The sequence below is a fragment of the Desarmillaria tabescens genome, assembly GCF_030435595.1.
Source record: "Desarmillaria tabescens strain CCBAS 213 chromosome Unknown EV420scaffold_50, whole genome shotgun sequence".
NCBI lineage: Eukaryota > Fungi > Basidiomycota > Agaricomycetes > Agaricales > Physalacriaceae > Desarmillaria > Desarmillaria tabescens.
The window spans coordinates 342,312-358,502 of NW_026848349.1; the positions used below are offsets into that span (position 1 = coordinate 342,312).

Here is a 16,191-nt window from a genome sequence, read left to right on the forward strand (position 1 = left end):
AGGCACACTATACCCTTACTACTTTCAGCCCTTTCGTTCTGCTCAAAGCTTGGCTCGTTTTGTTCATCGGATAGCTTCTTGACGTCCCTTCGCTCCTTCTCGCTGCGACTAGCAGGAAATCGAGGGCCCTTTTTCGCACAGCGATGCATTTGATCATTCACGAGACGTATGTGAGAAGATGTTTTGTACACAGTGGGTCTTCCCTTCTATGCGGTTGGCCTTGTGTACGACCTTCCTTTTCACAGAACCACAGGGCATCGCCTTGTTTCTCCATCTTGATATCACGCAAGGCTGCGGCACGTCCCTTATCACATATGTGCAAGCCCCGGTCTCTATTGTCAGTTATCATTTGCCTCGTTGTGATATCTTTACGTGGATAGCATGGTTCTCTGGCACTTATTACTCGATTCAGACTCGTCAGCTGTGGGTGTTATCGGTTCTTGTGAGTAAATGTTCGTGCACCATCATCTTGTGTCTGACACAGGTTTCTGTCAGCGTAACTTTGAAAGTTCGCTCTATTTGAGTTCATTTCAACAGCACTGTGTCAGTCTGGACCCCGTACTACCTATGGTACTACTTACTGCCATTGTAAGTTACACCACATTGAAAGATGCCGAGACATATGATACTTATTTCTGAACCTTTTTGATAACTTCAAGCCATGGATCACACACGGGTCGTGTAGACGGTTCTTCGCAACTTCTTACCCTTGTTCTCAAGCGGCGAACAAGCCTCAGGGTCGGTTAGGCCCGATAAGAGTGCACGTGATTATCGGCATCTCGGCCATCCACAGGCTATAAAGGGACGCTTCTTTGATCTGATTAGACGTGGGATCGCCTTCCTAACAGTCATCTAACTTTTTTTCTCTGTTCTACATTTTCTGCCAACATGACGCCTCCGCGAATGGCACCCGGTCAGCGAGGAGGAACTCCATACCCTGCTCGGTCAACTACTCCGCAGCAGCGTGGAAGACCTTCTCGAGGGCGAGGTGGCGGGCGAGGAGGGGGAGTCGCTGGGCAACAAGGCGCGCCCAGGGTCTCCGTTTCCCGTAAGTTCTACGACATATAGAAAGAGAAAATATATCATTATTGTTCAATTCCTTATCGTTTGATTTTTGAAGCCTTTGTTCAGGCTGTTGGTGTTCCTCGTCCTGGATTCGGTAATGCAGGCAGGGCGACTACCGTTCGTGTCAATGCATGTGAGATGAATATCCCAGATATCATGGTGTATCATTACGACGGTAAGATGCTTTTCTTCTTTCCATTTCGATAGCTTACACGTTTCTAGTCGGTTGGTAGTTTCAAGATCTGTTGTGGAATGGGTCGAATAATCTTTGGTTTCTCTAGCTATGGACAAGTCGCTCCGGGCGGCTTTCAACATGAAGCTGATCGAAGCGTTACAAAGCCAGTACCCCGGCGTATTTATCAGAGCAGCTGTTTATGATGGCAAGAAGAATCTGTATACGAGCTATAGGTTGGATTTCGGTGCTGAGCATTCCCGCCAGGTACGTTTCTTCATCCGAAGTATCGTTCGACTTATCTCAATACACACAGTTTGACGTTACTTGGACCGAAGAGAATCGAGTATCAAATTTTAAGATTACGATCACGGAAGCGAGGGAAATCAATATGGAGTAAATCTCGTTCATCTTCATAGCGGAAGATAAGAACTGATCATATACAGAGTCCTTCGCAGATATACGGCTGGTCAACAATCTTGGGATGAAAACGTTTCTACTGGTCTTACGGTATGTGTCGTCTTTTGTGGATGACTTGGCTTGACCTGAGAATGCTTTAGGCTTTGAACATCGTGATTCGCATGGAGCCATCTCTCAAACATCCATTTAGGGTGCGATCATTCTACAGTGACAAGATCAAAGCATCGCTAGCTGGTACGGGGCTGGAAGCCTGGCAAGGGTACTTCCAGTCTGTTCGACCCGCCTTGAACCGCCTCCTCGTCAACATAGACATTTCGACTGGCGTCTTTTTCAAACCGGGTTCGCTTATCGAGCTATGTCTCGAATTTTTCACCGGGAATCGGAGGGAGAACCCGGACAGATTTTTACGAGCTTCCGGTCCGCAGGCGGTACCTCCGGTGCAGCGACGCCGGCTTCAGAACTTCCTTTTCGGTGTCAAGGTCGAGAGCGAGTCAGCAGCGAGTGGAAAGAAACTGCTCGCCATCCACAAACTGACAGAGCGAGACGCCGCAACAACAATGTTTACTCCGTCTGGTGGTAGACAGACCAGCGTAGCGCAGTACTACGCTCAGGCCAACCAGCGATTACGGTATCCCAACATTATCTGCTTGCAGGTATATTCCATGTCCTCATAGTTGAGAAACACGCTGATTCTCTGCTAGACTGCGAAAGGTGCTGTGATACCTCTCGAGCGATGTGATGTCGTTCCCGGCCAGCTCTCTCGGTCTGAACTCAACCCGGATGCTACGCGAGCCATGGTGGAGTTCGCTACGAAGAGGCCTGATCAGCGACTGAGCGCGATTCAGACTGGCATTCAGGTCGGATTTCTGTTCTATTGGATGCTATTTTTTCATTCTCTTCCCTTTAGGTCCTCGCTTATGGCCAATCCCGTTACGTCCGAGATTTCGGACTAGACATCAAGACAGGTTCTCTACCTATGGAGATCCCGGCTCGTATGATCAATGCGCCCGAGCTGAAATATGGACCGGGATCTAAACAAGCAACCGTTGTGAGTACTCGATTTCTGAGGGAAATATGAACATTCTCGCTAAACTGTCAATTATCAGCGGCCGAGGGATGGTGCTTGGAATCTGTAAGTATTGATCCGGCACAGTCGTCGTTCCATAAACGATCTCACGCCGCTTAGGGTTGACAAGAAGTTTTCCAAGCCCATGTCACTTGGGACTTGGATTGCTGTAATATTCATACCCCAGAACCGCTTCAATCCGGATGACGCAAAGCGGACAATAACCGGTCTCGTTCAAGGGTGTGAAGCCGTCGGTGAGCTACTCCCCGCCTTCCGGGATGCTTGCGGGTTCTGAATAGTCCTCCCAGGCATGCTAGTTCCAGAAAAACAACCGTTATTTGTCTATAAGAATCCCCAGAGCAACGTAGATCAGGTTCGTGGACATCGATTGGACTCTTGACACAACTCTAAATTATACTGGTTTCTAATAGTCTATCTCGGATGCAGTGATGCAAAACAGATCTGAGCGCAAGACGACACCAACGTTCGTTGTGTGTATCCTCCCTGACGGGAGCAACGCGGATTTGTATACGGCAGTCAAACAGTAAGTACAGTTTTCACTTCCAGGCCTAGGCGCATTACTGACGAGTTACCATCTTTAGTTGCGGTGACATAAGGGTCTGTGGACCATGGCATTTCTTCGCCTATTATTCTTCCTTACCGTGATTGTTTGCAGAGAGGTGTCGCTACTCAATGTCTCCGCGTCGGTAAATGTAAGAATGCCCGACCACAATACTGGGCCAATGTTGCACTGAAGTAAGTTATGATTGTCTTTAATCGTGGAACATGAGGAGACTGAGCGAACCTCGTCCAGGATTAATGCCAAGTTGGGCGGTGTCAATGTCATCCCAGACCCGAAGTCAGCGCCAATCATCTCCGATCCTAGGCAGCCTACGATTGTCATGGGTAAGCTGTCTCAAGGTACCTCATGACATAGCTGACGGTGCATACAGGCGCAGACGTCATGCATCCAGCCCCGGGGAGTCAATCGCCCTCGTACGCTGCGGTCGTGGCAAACGTTGATTCTGATGGCGCACGATATATAGCCAAAACCACGCTTCAGCTAGGGAGGCAAGAAATGATTGGTGATTTGCGTTCAATGGCGAAGGTTTGGTCAAACCCTTATGCTAGCTATTCATATGTGACTCATGGGATGACAGGATCTTCTTTTAGCCTATATGGGTTATCGAAGTAGCATGGAGAAGGTCTCGACACTGCCAAAGCGACTCATATTCTTCCGGGGTAGGTTGTTGAGTGGCCGCTGTTCTTGAAGATGCTGACTCGCATCTGTAGATGGTGTATCTGAAGGCGAGTTTAAGCGTGTTTTGGATTTAGGTACGTTGCCAATGTGTCTGCACTTCCATTCATGCAGTTTGTCTGACATCCTTCCTTCCTCAGAGCTTCCTCTACTCCATGGTACTAACCTTTGTCTTCATCATACCTTCCCATTCTGACCATTCTGACTTTCCTAGAGGCCTGCATTGATGCGAAGCTGAATCCCCCTCCTAAAATCACGTTTATCATTGTCGGAAAGCGCCATCACATGAGGTTTCTCGTTTTGTATTTCTGTTGCGACATTGATTGCTGATTCGTTTTTCTACCAGGTTCTTCCCAAAGAATGACAGAGACAAAGACGCGAAAAGTGGGAACCTCCTTCCCGGTACTGTTATCGATCAGGCTATCACCAATCCGGTGGAATTCGACTTTTATCTTCAGAGCCATGGTGGACTTCTGGGTACCAGTAAAAGTTCACACTATAATGTATGTTAGCTTTTGATTACAATTATGCCTTAGCTGAACAACCTGACATCTAGGTTGTTTACGATGTGAGTTGCTTACTTGGCATGTTCTACGTTGACATTAACCATCGTCCGTGCTTTACAGGAATTCGGGTTTGGGTAGCTCTTCCATTCCTTGATTGAGGTCCACACCAGGTTCACACTTTTTACAGCGCGGACGCGATCCAATCGCTAGCTTATACCCTTTGTTTCACTTACGCCAGGTCGACACGTTCAGTGTCCATCCCTACACCTGTATATTGTGCGCCTGTTCTATCCTCCGTGATTTCTTTTGCTTATGTATATGGCAGATGCCCACATTGTTTGCAGTAGGGCAAAGACGCATTATGACCCTCAGGGTGCTCCGGCATCGGTCGTGTCTGGGGGGACGCAAACGCGAGAAGAGACACTTAATACGCATAAAGGCCAGTACCATCCGGTGCATGATGCGCAGTCGAAGAGGATGTATTTCATGGTAGGTGATGCTCTATTTAACTACTGATGAAGCTGAAAATGTCTTTTGTAGTGATTTTCGGCCGTTGCTATTATCCAAATATCTCTAGTACTGAAACCCTCTGAATGATTTGAACCCATGATTACGCTCCATGTTTTCCTCCCGAGCTATTCTTTTGAACTTTTGGTGTTCACCGTGTGGACACTGCTGTGTAATATTACCTACCTACGTGCCTGTCAGTCTGTCATGAAATCGATTGTTGTTTCTTTAGGATATAGATATTTGTCATGTTAAAGGTAGCCTTCTGCGAGAGTTTCATTTACTCAAGTGGGTTGTGACGGCTCCCGAATGAGATATGGGATGAAAATGCAGATGGTAAGGCTCGCCCGTGCGATCACTGCAACTATGAAGACGGTAGTCTGCACCGTGGGTAACTTGGGTTCAATTTAGTCTTGTTTTAATCGCGCCCCCCTTGTTATCACCGTCGAATCCGTTACGTCAGCTTCCATATGTAGAAGGACTTTCCCATCACTCCTTGAACCAGTACCACCGTGTCCGTTCGTGTTTCGGCGCGTTTTCCTTTGCTCCTATCATTATCTGATATCGTTATGACCATAAATCTCTCATGAAATGACCCTGAAAGTATTTAAACTGTCAGGGATGTTGTCGCAAAGCGAATACTGAGCTGGAAGGATGGTCTTCGGCCATTTCAAGAGCAACCCATTACTCGTATTCTCAACGGCGAAGATAGGACCATAAAATTCCATTTGTGTGCAAAAACGCGCAGGTTCTGCACGGGGAGATGTAGAAACACGCAAGAAACGCGCCAGAACGAGGTTGTAAATTAAAGTGTTGTAGTGCACGTGATTCAATTACGTAACCAGACCGACGGTGATAACAAGACCCCCCAGATAAACAACAGACTCGTACATACCGTCCGCCCACCCTCAATAGGTATGTATCGTCTGTCTGTCTACGAGAGACTAGGTTCAATTGCACCAAAACAAAACAGTAGGTTCTTAGTTGCTGCTCGTGTTCTTGGCTAATATGGTATTTAATCTTCTATAGAATATCTTAATTCTTACTCGGATACAATAGAATTGTAATGATAAACGCGGGGACTATCTGGATGGGTGGGTGTCTGTTCATTCGTGAATATCTTCTGAATCTCGGCATGCATAGACAAGAACAACACCTTCCAAGCAGGTACGACTAGACGGTACCTTCTTTTCGCAAAACGCGATCCCGATACCCCCATCCATCAACCGCGTTCCCACCAAACGAACTTCTCGTCATCTTTTCTAACCATTTATTTCTCAGCAACATGGAGACACGTAATTCCAATACGTCTTTCGCTCGTAGGCTCTCGTTAGTGCACTATCGTCCTTGCTTCTCCAGATTTCTGGTCGTCCATCATTATAGGACGTTACTACCACAATAAATTTATTGATGACCATCTCGCCCGTTTAGGCCGCAGAGAACTAGAAATTACAACCCTGCGCATCCCTATGAATGAGAGTTTTATGAAAATGTGCTTCCAAGAGCTTGATGCATGGTGCTTGGGTGACCCTCGCTTAATACTATCATCACTTTTTCCGGATTTCTCTCAACGAAATAAACAAGGCACAGGGCAGATTGGCCTACCCGAACCTCTGACCATCGTCTCATGCTGAAGCATAAACGATGCGTGAGGCCTAAATGAGGTGTTGTAGCTCGTCCGACGTCGGACGAACGCTCAAACTTCGCCATGTCCGTTTGAGAAGCTCCGTCTGCGAGAGCTACTCCTCGCCTTCTGTCCCTCCTAGGAAAGAGACCACTAGTATGAGCTACCCTAACCTTCGTAGTTCCTTCATCTCGGACCAGCTCGCGAGTGTGGAGAGCATCACGGTAAAGGCGTCCATGTGCCCTCGCGCGCAACCGGGAGACAGCGTCATTTCGCCACCGCGGCGCGTACTCCAGGTTCCCTCTCCAATTCTTATACAATGCGCGTTTCATCCAGGGAATTCTCGAAGCAAACAGATTTCTCTCTTCCTGACTCGACGGAGCCGGACATCATGCATTGCACCAAAATGCTGCCGTCTATTGCTCCGCCCTCCGTTCGGTGCCCGAGTCGCGGCTTATGCTGATGGTCGATGACGCAGCCTTCGGCGATGTTACAGTCATCGCGCTGCTGGAAAATATGCCCGAATCTGAAGGGTTCGCATTGCGGGAGAGTGAAGGTCATTCGATATCGTGTGAGAAGGCGATCCTTGCATTTATGTCGGAAAGATCTTTCCTGCCGGAGTTGCGGTAAAGAGAAATATTGATGAATCTGCCCGTCCCCGACCTCTTCTCGGAGATGGTTCAGTGCAGCGTGCAGCTGATGGGGCTGGCGTCCGCTCAAACGTAACACGAAAGCTTTACAGTGAGACCGGCTCCGGTTGTTCTATTACTGGGTATACAAAGGAGGTAAATATCGGTTAAGAAAGGAAAGATGTTAATCGCAGGATTACAGGTCGGTAGTCGTGCTGTTGGCACTCCCACTACCACCAAGGGCAGCTGCAAGGAGTTGAACCTGTTCGTCCCCAAGTGTCTTCAAAGCACCAATGTCAATTGTTTCCTTCTTGACGCCTGAGGGTACTTTGGACCCAAAGATGATGTCTGTATGGCTCATTAACAGGGAATAAGGGAAAAAATACCGAAAGACTTACAGAGGACATCCAACGGAGTATGACCTAGGCGTTGAAAAATGAAAAGACGGGTTGGAATAGAACAAAGGAGCTTACCCTTATTACCACCTAGACCCTCACCCGGGAAACATGTTTGGGCCAGCACGAGCGAGGCTTCATCAATAACCTGTGGGTCGTCGCCGCTGAAAAGGTAGGTCAACTGCATATCCGTAGTTTCGGGGCAAAACAATCTCCGTACTTGGTATCCCCGAAAATGCCATAAAACATCTTCCCATCACAGATGACAGCACCAAGCGCGTTAGGCTTGATGTCTTGGTGGGCGTCCCAGAATGTCTGCGGTATAACATACCATGGCACAGAGGTAGCATCTAGAGCGCCAAATGAGGTTTCGGGCTGACCGTCAGGATTTCCCTGTTTAATGTCGTTAAAAGGATGCTCCTATCAGGAGTGGATAGTACGTACAGAGCACTGGAACTATAAGTCTCAAACGTCAGCTTGAATAAAGATCAAGGCAAAGAAACATGCGTCGACGCCATCACAATCCACGTCCATATCTAAATTAACGTTAAGTGTATTCAGCAGAGGAAAGCTTGATGTGTTCACCTGCAGTAAAATGGTATGCCGACACACCGTCAAGGTTGAGCCAATCACCCTGGATGGGGACGTTGTTCCCATCCCCCGATGTTGCAGGGAAGCTATCAATGGTGCCGGTACTTGCCTTTGCGCTGGCTTGACTAGCGGCGTAAATAGCGGAGACATTGATGGACGGGTCCGCGGCAAATCCTGCGGCTGTAGCTACGGCTGCGAGGTAATGACAAAGGAACAAGCAAGCAATTTTGGTGAGCATCATTGGATGGATGAGAGCGAAGGATAAGAGGGGCATTTATAGTGTTCAAGGGCCAGCAAAGGCCCCTTTCGTTGCTGAACGACGGCCTGTGAATCGTCCTCCATCATGACACAGTCGACAGCCTGAGATTAAAATGTCGAAGGAGCTTAAGACAAGCACACGTCGGCCAAATAGGAACTAAATGAGATGTAGCGGTATCTTAGCAACAGTTGAGCTGAATGCTAGAGCCTAGAAAGCCCGGGAACCATACATGTACGCCGATGTGGAGGTAACAGAGGGCCAAACACGACGATAATCTGTCAAGTTATCATCGCCGGTGATGCTTAATTAGGTGAGTTGGTGCGTTGTCCCAGAGCATGAAGTAAGCATCGTTTCAATCAGACAGATTTAGGGAGGGTTGGAAGATGTGCAGTATTATTGGGAGGAGCTGAATCTATTGTAATGTTGTGTTACTTGAGAGTAGTCCAGCGGGCGGAACGACAATCACATATACAGCGATAGAAGGTGCCACAAGTCATGTCGTGAAGAAAAGGCAGCGTCAGTGGCCACAGAGAAAAGACTGAAGGAGATCCAATGAGAGAAATCAGCTGAGGCCGTTGGAGAACTCCGTGTTGTCACCACAATGAAATCGCGTCGAGACTGTTTCAGAAGTATTTAGACCGTGATAAACCTGCCCTAAATCACACGTGATATGAATCAGATTTCGGATCCGGCCGAACTTGACGGATCAATTTTGTCTTGCGTTTGCCCTCTGTTCAGTACAGCACTCAAAACAAGGACGTAGAAACCGAAGCTGCTTAAATCGAAACCTTTTAAAATCCCGTTTTAGGCTATCAACAACGCACCAGCGTCTGCAGTGCTGCTAGATGTCGTCTTCAGACGCTATTTCTCCCTCTCTCATGTCGTCTTTTGGCTATTTCTTCATTCATTGTTCGTGTGCTTCGTCGATAGAGCTTCGTACGATGACCCCGTCTTTGCTGTCATCAACTTGTCTTTGACGCTATCTCTTCCTCTTTGCTTGTTGAAGGCTGCTGAGCCTGTACACTGTACACAGAAAACAGAAAGAAGGCATCACACGCCTCCGCATTTCATACCCTAGGATGCTGTATTGTTGCTCCCTTCTGACCGAGTTCTCCAGCCACGGCTGCATGCCCTCTGGTCGTGGTCCCTCCCCATTTGAATACAGGCCTCTGAGGGTATCATGCGATGTCTCAAGTTGCTCAGAAAGCACTTGTTTCGATGGATGTGACGCAAGATATCTGGATGTCTCCCACACAGCAAATAGAGGTTGGCACGCTGCTTCTGAGGACGTCCAACACATTAACGAGTGACTCGTGCCATTCCGTCGAAAGGCTACCGCGCTACGACACTCTCGTATCCTTTTCCATCGAAAAGCTACCACGCTACGACAATGAGGGGTGGGATCCGAAAGACCGCTGGACCGGTATCTATCTATCTATAAGGGATTCCAATCGGCGATGAGAGGAATTTGAAATTGATGACGGTACTCAGCTGACACGACGGGCCACATCCCAAAATTCGACGGGTCCGTTTGAACCTTCAGTCGGTGTCCAAGCTATCTGCAAGTTCATTTCAAAATGCCAATTCATTGTATACGATGCACTAGGACCATACTTATTCCGATGCTTTGACACAGGTGATTTTACCCGACGGTGCCGTATGGCTGAAGTCCTTCGCTAACCTCGGGATATTTTTTACGATAGGCTCAAGTGCTAGCACTAATAAAAGGCTGGTCGCAATGGTACCATTCCAGCATCCGATGCAGTCCGTCATCCATTACATCGTCTTCCCTACAGTCGTATTTTCATTGCCTTCGCTTTTCTGCGTTACAAAGGGCGCAAGCATGCTATTCGGAAGATCCGTGGGCCACCGAGTCCTTCATTCCTCTTGGGTTTGTTCGCCTCCACGCAGTCGCCCAAAACTGTATTCTGAAATCCTTGTTGGTCAGGTCACGAGTACCGTCCTCCGGAGTCGTCAACACGTAGGTGACTTAGAGACGGAATGGCGTCAGCGATACGGTGCCGTATACCGCACCAAGGGTTGTTTCGCTGTCAGTGACTCTTGTCCAAATTTCATCGATGGTTCTGATATTTAGTGCAGCAAGATATATTATCTGTCGGTGACCCCTAAAGCACTGCAATACATTTTCCATTCATCTGGGTACCGATTCTCAAAGACAAGAGACACCTATCGCATCCAAGAGGCTCTCACGGGACACGGCGTAGTTACTGTGGGGGGTATGTCAATGGGTTCTGCGTCATCTGTCTTTGTGTCTAATTGGAGTTTTTTTAGGTGAAATCCATCAACGGCAGCGGAGAATTCTCGGCCCTGCTTTTGCGGCGTCTCAACTCCGGCTCTTTCTGACCGTCTTCCAAGCGTCAGCTGTGAAGGTGCGCCAGGTGCATGAGCTTTCATGGTGGTGGCTCACTTATTTGCCTTAGCTTACGGAGAAAATTAACGAGCCGTGTTGGGGATGGTAGGGTGCTCGATGTTTTGGAATGGACGAACAAGGCCGCGCTGGATATCATAGGCATCAGTATGGTTTTATCTTTCATTCATGCCTGCCAGTGATTGACGGCTGATTTGCCAGCTTCATTTCGATATCACTTCAATTCGCTCAGCGGTGGACAAACCGAGTTGATGGGGGCACTTAGTAATCTCCTGTACGTGTTACCCACTCGTTCTTCGTTTGTATGTCTTGCGCATTCTTTGTTTAATAGCGCCGAGGCTGGGATGTGGCCGACACCATTGGAGCTTTTGTACGCGGCGCTCTGGCGCGTACTTCCTGAGTGGTTGCTTTTACCTCTCGCATGGCTACCTAGTAGAGAGACCGTTTCGGATGACTCGCTTCAGAGAGGTCGCGATGAAAGTATCTCGACCTATCTTCGAGCAACAGCTGAAAGAAGTGGCGAACGATCCTAATCCTGCTGAGAAGGATATCGTTAACGTTCTCGGTATGTGAGATGGATTTTCACCACGCCACGTATTTCTCATATTTACCCAGCGATGTCTTATCTCAATGACGACGCGAAGAAGAAGATGAGCGATATAGAAATCGACTCCCAGCTGGCGTTGGTCCTTTCGACTATACGTTACTTCGATTGACTGATTGCGTTGAACAGAACATTTGTTATAGCCGGTCATGACACGACGGCAAACACTATGGCTTGGCTTCTCTATGAGCTGAGTCTTCACCCCGATGATCAAGTAAAAATACGCCAGGAGATTGCTCAAACCAAATCGAATGCCCCGGGGGCGCTCACCTCGAATGACTACGATTCAATGCTCTGGCTAAATGCGTGTATCAAGGTGGGTTGCTGCTCTATGGTATAACATTAGCTATCAAGTATTAATGCATGGTCTGCAATAGGAAGCTCTCCGTCTCCACCCTCTGGTGTACGGCTTGTTTCGTGAACCAACTCAGGACGATGTCCTACCCCTCGCCGAGCCTATCACCACTTCGGATGGCAAATTGTGCGCGCAGGTCCCTATCTCCAAGGGACAAGTTGTCATGACCTCTGTGTATACCTACGATAGGTCTGTAGTTTTCTAAATTTCATTATTCGTGCAGAGTCGCTGACTGATGTCGGTCCTAGACTTCCATCGGTCTGGGGCGATGATGCCGAGGAGTGGAATCCCCGCCGGTTCCTTGACGGCCGGGAGAACAAGCAGACGTCCCTTGGGGTTTATGCGAATTTGTACGATTTGTCCCTTTAAATTTATTTCACCCGCTGATATTGCCACAATCGTATGACAGGTTGACCTTCAGTAAGCGATCATATTTTTCTTTCCGAAGCCTTCGTTGATGATTGTACTACAATAGGTGCTGGTATTCGTGGATGTCTTGGGTGAGTACCTTGAACGCAGCAAGTGAAGGTTCGCGCTGACCTATTGTTACTCTATCTGCAGATGGCGATTTGCGTTCGTACGGATCAGTTCATGATATTTTCTGAGCTCTGATTATTCTGTAGTGTCATGGAGCTGCAGTCTGTGGTTACAGAGCTCCTGGACAACTTTGAATTTAGTATGCCGAAAGGTGCTTCTAAATTACAGCATGGTCCCGCCGGTATGGCTTTGAGTCCCATCGTTCCAGGCAAGGCAGAGGAAGGACCGCAAATCCCGTTGCTTGTAGCTGTGCTTAAAAAGTAGGTCTACGATCGGATAGACTATATCATCGAGTGCGGTCTGGAAAGCTAAATAGTTTCGCTGTACACTGCGAAGAGATGAATTGATATGAATGAAATATTTCTATCCTGACCGTCACAAGCCTAGGCTTCTTTATTGTCATAGCTACTTCTAAAGCAGCTATCACCGTGCTCGCTCTACTGAACTGAAATTCCTCCCTATCCCTGTGAATCGGTGCCAGAAACGCGACGACAGAACAAGGTAAGTACTCAAATTCCTCAGCGCGCTGTTGATGACATTAGTTTCAAGTTCGCTTGACTTTCGAGTGATATTATCTACCATCTCCGATATTCAGATTTTTTGATCTAAGGGCGGTGGTTTGTACTGCTTTTCAAAAAGGAATAGAAATGAGAGTACGCTCCCGTCTGATAATAATATATTTTGCGGTGGTCGGGCCGGTTCCACGATACTCGGGTTTTGCCGGAGTCTCTTTACCTTGTTTTCCCAGCTTGCATCATCCTAATTCTTGGACCATGTGCCTGTAGGCTAGTACCGCTAGATGTACACGCTCAATCTGCTGAAGGGATATACATTATATACTCGGCCTGCAGTATATTTTTGGAATCTCGGCACCCAAAAGCGAATCTGGTCCCATGATGTCGTCCTGGTTAGAATTGCAATTTCTCGTCTCCAAACCTCTTACTTATGATTATACATTTCCACTCCAGCCCAGATTATAATGGAACCATATCACTCGAAAAAAGTGCTTATTTGCTTCAGAGTTGCGGTCGTGTCGTGTCCTGATTTCTAAGTTTCCTAGCACAGGCGGTATATCTCACACTTCGGGTTTCAGTTAAACGCAATCACGATGAATTGGCTTTTAGTACTACGTGATGTTCAAACGCAAACGTTCACAGACGTTCACTCAACCCGTACTCTAGGCGCGGCCATTTTCTCACCACGGCTTCTTGCGCCACATATTAGTCACCGAACCCCTTGTAACGGCTCCGTGGTTGGTGCTCAAGCGCTTACGGCGCTTTACTGATTATCATTCTCTCTCTCTTCACGGAGCCAGTGACTCAGTGTAGTCCCTTGATTAACCCCCTGTGAACGAGTACAGGTATCCATCCATCCACCAGCCCCTAAAGTGAAAGATGTAAGGAATTTTCATAATTCTCACCCCTTGTTATCATTCTAAGAGCTTCCGCAGGACTAGTACGACGAAACTCTGCTGGATGCCACTAGCGCGTGTGGTTGATGATTATACTTTCTTATTGATCATGACCAAAAGCCGGCAGAATATGCGGAGTATCTCATGTCCTTAACAAAGGCAAGTACGTATGACGTGCATTTACATGATGCAGGTCGCCACTTAGGTTGTGCGCGGAGTGATTTTCTGATTGTCGTTCACAGACATTGCACCCGTGTCGTTCATGTGCCCGGTTCCATTCGTGCACTTTTTATCTTTCTCGTCGTTGCTATCTCATAGCCTTTGTCCCACGGGCAATCTTCTTTAACGTTAAGCTACTTGGGTATGGCTTTCCTCATGGGTGTCAGTCTTGGCTCATGCAACTAAAGTATCATTTGGTTCTGCTCTCTTCGGCACGCTAATCGAATTAGATGCTGACTGGGGAGCTCCAGAACCAAGAATCAGAAATTACCACGATGATATGTTCTATTTCTGGTGTGGAGATGAAACACGAACCGTCCATGGTAGAATCTTTTCTTAACTTTCCCACGAAATTCTCGTTTGATTGCGAGTCCACGCCTCAGCGTGTCGGTGACATGGATAATGGGAGCGTTCATACCGTCGGTAGATGGCGATGCCGGATCGAGGGTTCCAAGTTATAGGCTTTAGAATGGCCCTGATACGCCTCATGTCCTCTGCTACCGCTGAACATTCTTGTCTCCACCGATTGAGGAAATGTTCGAGGAATAGCTTCGTATTTGTTTTTACTATAGTTTCCGGACCTGAGGATTACGTCACCGTAATCCCTCGTCTCCTGAAGACCCTCGCTTCGTCCTTGATCTATCGGTAACGGCAAAGGAACCCACTTCTCCACTTGACGATGCAACCCATTTCGGTTATTCCGTTGTTCAGATGAGTTTGTCATGTTACATTCCTGTTATGACCGGTGTTGTTTTTGAATATCATTGACATAACCTCTCCAAGATCAGGGTCAGGTTTTGACAGCATCGCCTAGACCACGGCTTACGCGTCATTGAGGATTGGCCTCAACTTGTCGTCTTGGATTATATTGCGGCGTTTAACTCGCGTAACTGAGCGGACTGCCATCCAATAAAAAAACCACTGATCGTCGAGGGAACGTCTGTTTCGTCTCGTTTGTCTTTTGATGTTTAGATAACATTAAATCACTGATTCGGAACGCGTATTCCATAACTCAGTTTATCGCAATTACTTCATATATCCCGATATGCCGAAGGGTATAAAATGCAGTGACCCCAATTTGACTTTGATATACGATTACCTTCACTATCGACGACGCCAATGTCGAGTTCGGAAGAACAAGCAGAACTCATCTACCAAGCGTTGGATGGATATCTCAATTCGCTATGTCTTGAGTCCCTAATGCATGGTGAGTGTTATCTTTTGAAGACTGATTCGAGCCATTTGATACCGAAAATTAGGGTTGTATACGGCTGTCCTGCTTTCAGGCCTCTCGAATATGCGTAAGACTTGTCTCATACTGTAGGTCTTAATCTCTCACCCTATTTTACTTCCAGTCTTCAACAAAAGAGGTCGCAATCGCCTGTTCATGGCTGCCATTATCGGCGTGCTTTATAGTTTCGAAACCGTTCACTTGGGAGTACGATGGTATTGGGTACGGCAAGCGTTCATCGTCAATGGGGATTCAAGGATGGCGATATACCAATCCTTCCTGAATGAGGATTATCGCTGGATGTGGGCCGTGAGTGGGGTGTTTGCGAGTATGAATATCCTGATAGCGGATGTGTCCTGGTACGTCCCCGCTTTCCAACTCTAACTCTTACCGTCTTCTCACCGACGTCAGATTTGGCGCGCCTGGGTTCTGGGATCGCAATTTCAAAATCGTCGTCATCCCGATAATCGGTGCCATCCTTGAAATCAGTCAGTTTCCAACACTGTTTGTCCACTTTGGACCGCTCATCTCTTTCATTGTAGTTTTCGACGGATTCTTTCTGTATCAAGATATAGGGCATACTTCCAGCTCTTCATTGAGCAACTGGGGACCGGACGCTGTTGATTGGGGTACCGCATACTTCACGATGTCGCTGATCACCACTGTTCTTTCGACCTGTCTTGTGGTATTCCGAATTGCCACAATGGGACGTGGCGCTAGCCATGCCGTCTCGCTTCGGTCGTACAGAGGGGTTATCGAGATTGTCATCGAGTCTGCTGCGCGCTGTACGCGGTGTCTTTGATCATCTTCCTGGCGTTTTTCGCCCGAGATGATGCAAGGAGTGTGTATCCACAGGCGATCTTAAACGGTTACGGTGAGTGTTGTATTTCTCGTACATAATTTCGGCATTTCTCTGATTGACGTGTCTCAGGGCATCGCGCCAACGTTGATCG

At 47.7% G+C, this 16,191-nt stretch overlaps 4 protein-coding genes across 4 annotated transcripts; 3 read left to right on the forward strand and 1 right to left on the reverse strand.

Moving 5' to 3' along the window:
- The first annotated feature begins 711 nt into the window (after positions 1-711).
- Positions 712-5,268, forward strand: EV420DRAFT_973954 (argonaute-like protein). Its single transcript, XM_060484222.1, has 26 exons — positions 712-1,048; positions 1,121-1,240; positions 1,288-1,290; positions 1,347-1,504; positions 1,554-1,633; positions 1,684-1,747; positions 1,798-2,310; positions 2,359-2,514; positions 2,565-2,705; positions 2,764-2,789; positions 2,844-2,977; positions 3,032-3,096; positions 3,155-3,267; positions 3,326-3,341; positions 3,400-3,479; positions 3,538-3,629; positions 3,677-3,831; positions 3,884-3,965; positions 4,017-4,058; positions 4,122-4,139; positions 4,196-4,271; positions 4,328-4,484; positions 4,538-4,549; positions 4,608-4,621; positions 4,675-4,763; positions 4,813-5,268. Exons 1-26 carry the CDS (start codon positions 889-891, stop codon positions 5,001-5,003), a joined length of 2,757 nt encoding a protein of 918 aa, XP_060325488.1. The 5' UTR covers positions 712-888; the 3' UTR covers positions 5,004-5,268.
- A 1,928-nt stretch (positions 5,269-7,196) lies between these two features.
- EV420DRAFT_1720788 (fungal chitosanase of glycosyl hydrolase group 75-domain-containing protein) lies at positions 7,197-8,471 on the reverse strand (the record flags this gene model as incomplete). Its single annotated transcript, XM_060479755.1, has 7 exons — positions 7,197-7,595; positions 7,646-7,669; positions 7,721-7,806; positions 7,863-8,035; positions 8,087-8,098; positions 8,156-8,178; positions 8,228-8,471. The coding sequence occupies 7 exons, from the start codon at positions 8,469-8,471 to the stop codon at positions 7,444-7,446; spliced, it is 714 nt and encodes a 237-aa protein (XP_060325489.1). The 3' UTR covers positions 7,197-7,443.
- Positions 8,472-10,230: 1,759 nt separating this feature from the next.
- EV420DRAFT_1648479 (cytochrome P450) lies at positions 10,231-12,641 on the forward strand (the record flags this gene model as incomplete). Its single annotated transcript, XM_060478174.1, has 16 exons — positions 10,231-10,383; positions 10,441-10,542; positions 10,597-10,729; positions 10,785-10,869; positions 10,934-11,028; positions 11,083-11,155; positions 11,213-11,281; positions 11,346-11,446; positions 11,497-11,563; positions 11,615-11,801; positions 11,863-12,029; positions 12,089-12,190; positions 12,250-12,260; positions 12,316-12,340; positions 12,402-12,413; positions 12,464-12,641. 16 exons carry the CDS (start codon positions 10,231-10,233, stop codon positions 12,639-12,641), a joined length of 1,560 nt encoding a protein of 519 aa, XP_060325490.1.
- Positions 12,642-14,983: 2,342 nt separating this feature from the next.
- On the forward strand, positions 14,984-15,794 carry EV420DRAFT_974062 (uncharacterized protein). Its single transcript, XM_060484223.1, has 5 exons — positions 14,984-15,214; positions 15,267-15,308; positions 15,363-15,597; positions 15,650-15,726; positions 15,781-15,794. Coding segments are annotated over exons 1-4 (366 nt in total). The 5' UTR covers positions 14,984-15,126; the 3' UTR covers positions 15,651-15,726; positions 15,781-15,794.
- The last annotated feature ends 397 nt before the right edge of the window (positions 15,795-16,191 follow it).